The sequence below is a fragment of the Thunnus albacares genome, chromosome 16 (genome assembly GCF_914725855.1).
Source record: "Thunnus albacares chromosome 16, fThuAlb1.1, whole genome shotgun sequence".
Lineage (NCBI taxonomy): Eukaryota > Metazoa > Chordata > Actinopteri > Scombriformes > Scombridae > Thunnus > Thunnus albacares.
The window spans coordinates 30,546,619-30,557,457 of NC_058121.1; the positions used below are offsets into that span (position 1 = coordinate 30,546,619).

Here is a 10,839-nt window from a genome sequence, read left to right on the forward strand (position 1 = left end):
ACCGTTATTTATAAAACCAGAATGTGAACAGACCAGCGTAACATGTGGAGCAGATGTTTGTTACCAGCTGCACTGATTAAGGTAACATTAATTACTTTTGTGATTAATTTTATCCTTTTAACTTGCACAAGAGGCATAATTTTATTTTGCTGTTAATATTCTTTTTATTTTATCCTTAATTGTGACACAACTTGCAGATTCAGTGCAGATATGAGAGCTACAAAATGATTGATTAGTTTTCTGAGATCACTGCTGATAGTTTACAGTCCATGTGGGTGCTATAAGAACCTCGTTAGTGCAACACAATCTGTGAAACTCTTCTTTCCTGTTTGTTTCTCTGACAGGTGGAGCTTATTGATAAACTGCTGGTTAAGTGTCTTTATCCATTTGTGGAGATTTATGAAACAGAACCATGAGTCCACAACGCTTTATACATGATAAACCATGCGGTTGTCTATTTCTGGCTTTGTGCGTTCACACAGTTTTTTAATCTACAGAGTTTATGCATCTGGCCTCTGGTGCATATCCTGCCCACTACGCTCCCACACTGAACCATAAACTGTTGACGCTGATATACATGTTTCAGTGGAGAGCAGCAGCAGCAGCTGTTAATGCAACAAATGCAACTGTCGACAATGCGTTTGCACACCTGGTCAGAGGTTGCAGGTTAAATTAGGGCTGATTCAAACTCTATTTTGTCGTTGCATAATTCATTTTGCTGAAAAAAATGTAAAAGCAACAGAACTACTGATCTAAACTTAATATATTTCTAAAGAAAGTAGCACAATTTGATTAAAAAGGCAACATAATGTAGCAACCACATCATTAAAGTTCAGTGTTAAAACTAAAGTAGCAGTCTGAGGGGGAACCAGAGCTGAAACCACCAGGATTTATTTCCTGAAACTGGTCTTTAAGCTTTAGAGAACGGACACTAACAGAAGAGTTTGCAACACAAGCAACCAGTTCACACATGGAAACTATCAGAGTGAGTTCATTACCTGCAGCTGCATCCAGCCTGACAACAGACTCATTATAGACGTTCTCACAGCTAATTAACTGTTGATCCTGTCAGCCTGACTGGAATCACTGACTTTCAATATTAATATTATACTGGTTTGTGAGAGAAAACTTAAAGGTTTAATGTTTATATTTAGTGAGGCAACATTTGGGTCCAATATCTTCTACTGCAGCTTTTTAAATCTTAATGTTTGTCATGTTCAGTGTTCATGTTCCTAATAAAACGTGATGCAGGGCAACAGGACGGCGAGCGTTCAACCATCTGATCAGAACATACAGACTGAACATCGTCTCACCGTCAGCGGAGACAAACTGTCCCACAGCGGACGACACGCCTCCACTTCCCTCCACAAACTGGACCTCAGAGACGATGATGTTGTCCTCCAGAACCGAGCCGCAGCCGGTGCACACCGCGCTGCCCCGGGCCTGGTCCACATCGATGTCCGACCCCCCGCAGGTCCTGCACAGCCTGGAGCTCATGGTGCCGAGGTCAGAGGTCACTCCGCCTGAAGGGGTCACAGGTTAGCATCACAGCTTTCACATTAAGACTGGAACCAGTTCATTTCCAGTTTGTCCCACACTCAGAGACATTCAACCAGTTGCTATAGAAACAGTATATATACAATATACTTCTTCATATATAAACAATAGACATACTGAGTGTGTGTGTGTGTGTGTGTGTGTATATATATATATATATATATATATATATATATATATACACTAGTACTAGTAGCAGTACTAATAGTGGTATTAGTAGTACCGGTGGTGGTAGTAGTAGTAGTAGTACTAGTAGAGGTGGTAGTAGTACTAATAGTGGTATTAGTACCGGTGGTAGTAGTAGTAGTAGTACTAGTAGAGGTAGTAGCAGTACTAATAGTGGTATTAGTAGTACCGGTGGTAGTAGTAGTAGTAGTACTAGTAGAGGTAGTAGTAGTACTAATAGTGGTATTAGTACCGGTGGTAGTAGTAGTAGTAGTACTAGTAGAGGTAGTAGCAGTACTAATAGTGGTATTAGTAGTACCGGTGGTAGTAGTAGTAGTACTAATAGTGGTATTAGTACCAGTAGTATTGTACAGTATTACTGCAGTAACAGACCTGAATAATAACAATGACGATCGTTTCCATCTAAACTCGATTAATCGACTAAATAAAGTACTTCTGTTAACAGCTGCGGCAGTTTGGATGTGATCAGTTTGCAGCTGATCAGTTAATCGATGTGGAGCAGCGTCACTCACCGTCAGTAGAAAGCGGTCAGAGATCAATAGGATCCGTTTGGCGGTTAGAAACACTTAGAATCCATTTTAACCTGCAGTCAGTCTGCGGATCGATAAGCTGATTACTAGTGAAACACTGAAAACTGATCACTATCAAGCTTCTGATCAATGTTTGGGGTGTTTTTGTTTCCCTTCCTGTGACGCGCTGAGATGACGTCACATGGCGGGAGGGGATGACGACGGAAAGGTCCAACGCTGTTAAATGTGAAATATAATGATTTATATTTATTAATATATAAAATATCATCTCAGTGTAAACAAACGGACTCGAGTTTAGATTTAAAGCGGGACCGTTTCAGCCCCCCCCCGCCCCTCCTCCCGCCCCTCACAGACCGGCGGCGCGTGATGACGTGTCGTGTTGTGGCGGGAAGCTCTTCGGGCAGAAAGAAGCGAACTAACGGACAGGTTCAGAAATAAACCGGTTTGTTTGAGGTTACCGGAGGTTTCCGGAGGTCAGACCGGGACTGAGGCTGAAGCAGCAGCGGGGGGACAGCATGTCCTCAGCGGGGAGATGGACTGCGACCAGCTGGAGCTCAACCCGAGGATCACAGCAGCCGTGCGGAGAGGTGAGAGAGACGCACCGGACCCGGTTCACAAACATCACACTTTACCGTCAAATGTCTCAATCCTGTAAAGCACAACTTAGCAAACTGTCTTTAATTAGAGGTGTTAGTGGTCGGATCAGCAGATGCTGTCTGTCACTCGACCTGTGACCCCTTAAAATAAAGCAAAGTCTCCTCGTTACATGTTGCAGTGTTTACCGGTTAAATTACCGGTTATTGTCTTGATTCATCGGTTAATCGTTTTGTCCATAAAATGTCAGAAAACAGTGAAAAATATCCGTTAAAGTTCCCGCAGTCAAAACCCAGAGACGCTTTCATTAAGCAGCGTTGACTCTGTGTTAACCTGCATACAGACGGGAGACGGATTAGAGGAAAACCTGGTCCAGGTCTGAATGCTGGACCCTTACAGTGAGGGGGTCTGGGGGCTCTGTTATGCTGGCTTAGAGGGAAGAGTCACTGCTAATCAATATAAAGTAGTTGTGAGTGATCAGCTTCATCCTGATGGGAGTGGTCTCTTCCAGACCTTCACAGTCACCTGATCTCAACCCAGCATCATCATCATCATCATCACAACACCACATGAGGAAGATCTTTATGAACGATGATGTTATTGATCCTACAGTCTCTACTGGAGGGATGAACGTTGTTCTCACTGCCGTCAGTGTAGAAATGTTTCATCAGCGACCGTCAGAAGGTTGTTATTGATCTGAACTACGTGTGTGATCAATAACGTCATAAACCTGTCGGATAATATTTTATTTGTTCATGATGTTGAACTCCGGCTCTCTGCTACTGTTTGGTGTCGTGATTATTATTGTCGTCACCATGGTTACCTTGTTTTCCCCTCCAGCTAAAGTGAAGACTGTGCGGGACGTGATGTGTGTTTCGGGTCCGGACCTGCAGAGGCTCACCGGTCTGTCCCGCTCCGACATCCAGCAGCTGATCCTCGCCGCCGCCGCCGCCTCCAGACGCAGCCGTCCAATCCCGGGTCAGATCAGTGATCCGGGCTGCAGTTTACCTGACGTGTGATGTCATGGCGTGTTAACCCGTGTTTCTGTCCACAGCCCTCCTGCTGCATCGCGGCGAGTGTCGCGGGTTCGAGTCCGGCCTCAGACTCAGCGCGGGCTGTCCTGTGCTGGACCGGCTGCTGGGGGGGGGCCTACCTGTGGGAGGGGTCATCGAGCTGTCAGGAGAGAGCGGAGCCGGGAAGACTCAGCTGGCCCTGCAACTCTGCCTGTCTGTACAGTACCCTCCCCGCTATGGAGGGCTGGGCTCAGGTCAGTGAACGCACCACAGGGGGGCTGGGTCAGGTCAGTGAACGCACCACAGCGGGGCTGGGTCTGGGTCAGTGAACGCACCACAGCGGGGCTGGGTCTGGTCAGTGAACGCACCACAGCGGGTCTGGGTCTGGTCAGTGAATGCACCACAGCGGGGCTGGGTCTGGGTCAGTGAACGCACCACAGCAGGGCTGGGCTCAGGTCAGTGAACGCACCACAGCGGGGCTGGGCTCAGGTCAGTGAACGCACCACAGCGGGGCTGGGTCAGCGGGGCTGGGTCTGGTCAGTGAACGCACCACAGCGGGGCTGGGTCTGGTCAGTGAACGCACCACAGCGGGGCTGGGTCTGGGTCAGTGAATGCACCACAGGGGGGCTGGGTCAGGTCAGTGAACGCACCACAGCGGGGCTGGGTCTGGGTCAGTGAATGCACCACAGGGGGGCTGGGTCAGGTCAGTGAACGCACCACAGCGGGGCTGGGTCTGGTCAGTGAACGCACCACAGCGGGTCTGGGTCTGGTCAGTGAACGCACCACAGCGGGTCTGGGTCTGGTCAGTGAACGCACCACAGCGGGTCTGGGTCTGGTCAGTGAACGCACCACAGCGGGTCTGGGTCCGGCTGCCACCGTTAGCTGAGGCAGAATGAAGTTGAAGGTGTTAAAGAGGCTGAACTTCCTCTTCCTGTCTCACAGGAGCGGTGTATATCTGTACGGAGGACAGGTTTCCCAGCAGGCGTCTGCAGCAGCTGATTGGACAACAGGTGTATCTTCGGTCAGACGTCCCTCCGGCTGAGATCGGCCGCCTCCGGTTCAGTGACCACGTTTACATCGAACACGCCGCTGACCTGGTGAGGGACCCGTCTGTCTCTCTCAGGTGTCCCGGCACATCTGTCTGTCTCTCTCTGACCCGTCTGTCTGTTCCCAGGTGTCCCTGCACACCTGTCTATCCCGGCGGGTCCCCCTCCTGCTGGCTCGCGGTCTGGTACGTCTGGTGGTCGTGGACTCGGTGGCGTCTCTGTTCAGGTCAGAGTTCCAGGCTGCTGATTGGCTGGAGAGGACGAGACACCTGCTGACCTTCTCCTCCTGCCTGCATCACCTGAGCCACGAGTTCAACACACCCGTCCTCTGCATCAACCAGGTACCATGACGACGACTCTACACTCTCCCGCTGGGTGGCGGAGGCGTTGCTTTGGGTCTGCAGCCGCCGGCGGGTCTGCGAGCGCGCTCTACTGGTGGCTCGGCCGCATCTTTGGCCTTAATCAGGGGAGTTTCTGCTCAGCTGGTCTCCGCCCCGTGTGTAGGATGCGCGGTCCTGGAGTCCTCGCTGGACCAGAGCGGCGCTCTCTGCGGGTCGGTGGACGATAGATAAGCTTGTCTGGCGATACGGGAGCAACCACATCCCATAGTTAGACATCGAAACAATATGAGTGAGTGAAAAGAGGTGCTTATCCTGAACGAGGCAGGTGGCACCAACACGTTCACCAGCCAATCAGGATTAAGATAAAGAGATTAATGCTGCTGAGGTCTGCGGCGAGGCGTCTGCGGCGAAGCGTCTGCGGCGAGGCGTCTGCGGGGAGGCGTCTGCGGGGAGGCGTCTGCGGGGAGGCGTCTGCGGGGAGGCGTCTGCGGGGAGGCGTCTGCGGCGAAGCGTCTGCGGCGAGGCGTCTGCAGGGAGGCGTCTGCGGCGAGGCGTCTGCGGGGAGGCGTCTGCGGCGAGGCGTCTGCGGCGAGGCGTCTGCAGGGAGGCGTCTGCAGGGAGGCGTCTGCGGGGAGGCGTCTGCAGGGAGGCGTCTGCGGCGAGGCGTCTGCGGCGAAGCGTCTGCAGGGAGGCGTCTGCAGGGAGGCGTCTGCGGGGAGGCGTCTGCGGGGAGGCGTCTGCAGGGAGGCGTCTGCGGCGAAGCGTCTGCGGCGAGGCGTCTGCAGGGAGGCGTCTGCAGGGAGGCGTCTGCGGCGAGGCGTCTGCGGCGAAGCGTCTGCGGCGAGGCGTCTGCGGCGAGGCGTCTGCGGGGAGGCGTCTGCGGCGAAGCGTCTGCGGCGAGGCGTCTGCAGGGAGGCGTCTGCAGGGAGGCGTCTGCGGCGAGGCGTCTGCGGGGAGGCGTCTGCGGCGAGGCGTCTGCAGGGAGGCGTCTGCAGGGAGGCGTCTGCGGGGAGGCGTCTGCAGGGAGGCGTCTGCGGCGAGGCGTCTGCGGGGAGGCGTCTGCAGGGAGGCGTCTGCGGGGAGGCGTCTGCAGGGAGGCGTCTGCAGGGAGGCGTCTGCGGCGAGGCGTCTGCGGCGAAGCGTCTGCGGCGAGGCGTCTGCGGCGAGGCGTCTGCAGGGAGGCGTCTGCAGGGAGGCGTCTGCGGCGAAGCGTCTGCGGCGAGGCGTCTGCGGCGAGGCGTCTGCGGCGAAGCGTCTGCGGCGAAGCGTCTGCGGCGAGGCGTCTGCGGCGAGGCGTCTGCAGGGAGGCGTCTGCAGGGAGGCGTCTGCGGCGAGGCGTCTGCGGGGAGGCGTCTGCGGCGAGGCGTCTGCGGCGAGGCGTCTGCAGGGAGGCGTCTGCAGGGAGGCGTCTGCAGGGAGGCGTCTGCGGCGAGGCGTCTGCGGGGAGGCGTCTGCAGGGAGGCGTCTGCAGGGAGGCGTCTGCAGGGAGGCGTCTGCAGGGAGGCGTCTGCGGCGAGGCGTCTGCAGGGAGGCGTCTGCAGGGAGGCGTCTGCAGGGAGGCGTCTGCGGCGAGGCGTCTGCGGGGAGGCGTCTGCGGCGAGGCGTCTGCGGCGAGGCGTGCATCCCATAGTCAGACATCTCCTAAGTTTCCAGGGTGGCTTTATGAGTCCTGACGGGGTCTGATGCTGCACTCTGATTGGCTCTGTTCAGATTATCTATCTACGTACATGTGTGTGTATATTTCTACATGTATTAAAGTGTGTGTGTGTGTGTGTGTGTGTGTGTGTGTGTGTGTGTATATTTCTACATGTATTAAAGTGTGTGTGTGTGTGTGTGTGTATATTTCTACATGTATTAAAGTGTGTGTGTGTGTGTGTGTGTTACAGGTGACGGGTGTGTTCAGCGGCTCCGTCGGCTCTTTGGGGTAAGAACTGATTTCTAGATGTTCCAGATGCATTCTGGGTATGTCGTCTCTGATCACCTGTATTGATTGATCCGTGTGTCTCAGTCCCGTGTCTGCCAGCGTGTCTCCGGCTCTGGGGTTGGCGTGGGCCAATCAGGTGCTGGTGCGGCTGATGATGCATCGTCTTCAGGGGACGGTTTCCCGTGGCGACCAGCGCAGCACCCTCCGCAGGCTGGAGGTGGTGTTCGCGCCTCACCTGGCCCAAGGCGGCAGGGACGCCGCCGTGTGGACGGAAGGCGTCCGAGGACTCGTGGAGACGCCTCCGTTCGACGCTCCCCTTTAAAAACGTGACTCTGCGTTAAACTCAGCTGCTGGATGAGTCTGATGATGTCACTGATGGCGTGGCGGTGCGCTCCACGTGGACAAACGTTATGGACACTTCAGTGTGCTGCAGTTACTCTGCAGCGTGTCGACACCCAGACTGTTAATACTCGTGTTATTAACTCAGTTCAACTGTCCAATCACAATAATTTAGATAAAACAGCTGAATTATTAATTGAACTCTGTTCATTTATCAAGGCTCCTTAAAACACATCAATAGATCGTAGATCAATTGATCGGAGATCAATAGGAATCTGGAAGGTTTGGTTGTCATGGAGATTTATTATTCATTTGTTTTGTTGTCATTTTGTTTTTCTGTTTAATTACAATAAAGTTTTATTCTCTGCTTCTTGTCTTTTTTTCCTTTTTGAAACATCTTTATTTACAACAAAGATGCAGAACAACAGTAAAAACAAACACACTAACACACACTAACACACACAAACACACTAACACACATTAACACACACTAACACACACTAACACACTAACACACATTAACACATTAACACACATTAACACACACTAACACACATTAACACACATTAACACATTAACACATATTAACACACATTAACACACTAACACACATTAACACACACTAACACACACTAACACACATTAACACACACTAACACACATTAACACACACTAACACACACTAACACACATTAACACACACTAACACACATTACCACATTACCACACATTAACACACACTAACACACACTAACACACATTAACACACACTAACACACATTAACACACACTAACACACATTACCACATTACCACACATTAACACACATTAACACACACTAACACACACTAACACACATTAACACACACTAACACACATTAACACACACTAACACACACTAACACACATTAACACACACTAACACACATTACCACATTACCACACATTAACACACACTAACACACACTAACACACATTAACACACACTAACACACATTACCACATTACCACACATTAACACACACTAACACACACTAACACACATTAACACACACTAACACACACTAACACACATTACCACATTACCACATTACCACACATTAACACACATTAACACACACTAACACACATTAACACACATTAACACACACTAACACACACTAACACACACTAACACACATTACCACATTAACACACATTAACATACACTAACACACACTAACACACATTAACACACACTAACACACACTAACACACATTACCACATTACCACACATTAACACACATTAACACACATTAACACACATTAACACATTAACACACATTAACACACACTAACACACATTAACACACATTAACACACACTAACACACACTAACACACATTAACACACATTAACACACATTAACACACACTAACACACATTAACACACACTAACACACACTAACACACATTAACACACATTAACACACACTAACACACATTACCACATTAACACACATTAACACACATTAACACACATTAACACATTAACACACATTAACACACACTAACACACATTAACACACATTAACACACACTAACACACACTAACACACATTAACACACACTAACACACACTAACACACACTAACACACATTAACACACACTAACACACACTAACACACATTAACACACATTAACACACACTAACACACATTAACACACATTAACACACATTAACACACACTAACACACACTAACACACATTAACACACATTAACACACACTAACACACACTAACACACATTAACACACATTAACACACACTAACACACACTAACACACACTAACACACATTAACACACACTAACACACATTAACACACACTAACACACACTAACACACATTAACACACATTACCACACACTAACACACACTAACACACACTAACACACATTAACACACATTAACACACACTAACACACACTAACACACACTAACACACATTAACACACATTACCACACACTAACACACACATTACCACACACTAACACACACTAACACACACTAACACACATTAACACACACTAACACACATTAACACACACTAACACACACTAACACACATTAACACACATTACCACACACTAACACACACTAACACACACTAACACACATTACCACACATTAACACACACTAACACACATTAACACACATTAACACACATTAACACACATTAACACACACTAACACACACTAACACACATTAACACACATTAACACACATTAACACACATTAACACACATTAACACACATTAACACACATTAACACATTAACACACACTAACACACACTAACACACATTAACACACACTACCACACACTAACACACACTAACACACACTAACACACATTAACACACATTAACACACACTAACACACATTAACACACACTAACACACACTAACACACATTAACACACACTAACACACACTAACACACATTAACACACACTAACACACACTAACACACATTAACACACATTAACACACATTAACACACATTAACACACATTAACACATTAACACACACTAACACACACTAACACACATTAACACACACTACCACACACTAACACACACTAACACACACTAACACACATTAACACACATTAACACACACTAACACACATTAACACACATTAACACACATTAACACACATTAACACATTAACACACATTAACACACATTAACACATTAACACACATTAACACACACTAACACACATTAACACACATTAACACACATTACCACACACTAACACACACATTACCACACACTAACACACATTAACACACATTAACACACATTAACACACATTAACACATTAACACACATTAACACACATTAACACATTAACACACATTAACACACACTAACACACATTAACACACATTAACACACATTACCACACACTAACACACACATTACCACACACTAACACACATTAACACACATTAACACACATTAACACACACTAACACACATTAACACACATTAACACACATTACCACACACTAACACACACATTACCACACACTAACACACACTAACACACACTAACACACATTAACACACACTAACACACATTAACACACACTAACACACATTAACACACATTAACACACACTAACACACATTAACACACACTAACACACATTAACACACATTAACACACATTAACACACACTAACACACATTAACACTAACCCTCATTAACATCAACGAAACAACAAACTGAAGAATTATATGAATATTAATA

General features: G+C 48.2%; 2 protein-coding genes across 2 annotated transcripts in view; one reads left to right on the plus strand and one right to left on the minus strand.

Moving 5' to 3' along the window:
- The window catches only part of LOC122965675 (transcription factor IIIB 90 kDa subunit-like), a 33,855-nt gene extending 31,307 nt beyond the window's left edge, over window positions 1-2,548 (minus strand). The window contains exons 1-2 of the mRNA XM_044329839.1: window positions 2,256-2,548; window positions 1,314-1,523 (exon numbers count right to left, since the gene is read on the minus strand). Coding sequence (XP_044185774.1) covers window positions 1,314-1,497 — 184 coding nt within the window. The 5' untranslated portion in view covers window positions 1,498-1,523; window positions 2,256-2,548. The remainder of the gene's footprint in view (window positions 1-1,313; window positions 1,524-2,255) is intronic.
- A 95-nt stretch (window positions 2,549-2,643) lies between these two features.
- On the plus strand, window positions 2,644-7,897 carry xrcc3 (X-ray repair complementing defective repair in Chinese hamster cells 3). Its single transcript, XM_044329853.1, has 7 exons — window positions 2,644-2,860; window positions 3,708-3,845; window positions 3,922-4,134; window positions 4,823-4,977; window positions 5,055-5,267; window positions 7,154-7,191; window positions 7,276-7,897. The coding sequence occupies exons 1-7, from the start codon at window positions 2,806-2,808 to the stop codon at window positions 7,511-7,513; spliced, it is 1,050 nt and encodes a 349-aa protein (XP_044185788.1). The 5' UTR covers window positions 2,644-2,805; the 3' UTR covers window positions 7,514-7,897.
- The last annotated feature ends 2,942 nt before the right edge of the window (window positions 7,898-10,839 follow it).

Excerpts from the sequence above, each read along its gene's own strand:
- xrcc3 (XM_044329853.1), top strand. The coding sequence starts at position 2,806 with ATGGACTGCGACCAGCTGGAGCTCAACCCGAGGATCACAGCAGCCGTG. Across the intron at positions 2,861-3,707 it reads CACAGCAGCCGTGCGGAGAG|CTAAAGTGAAGACTGTGCGG; the intron begins GTGAGAGAGACG and ends TTTCCCCTCCAG. Across the intron at positions 4,978-5,054 it reads TCGAACACGCCGCTGACCTG|GTGTCCCTGCACACCTGTCT; the intron begins GTGAGGGACCCG and ends GTCTGTTCCCAG.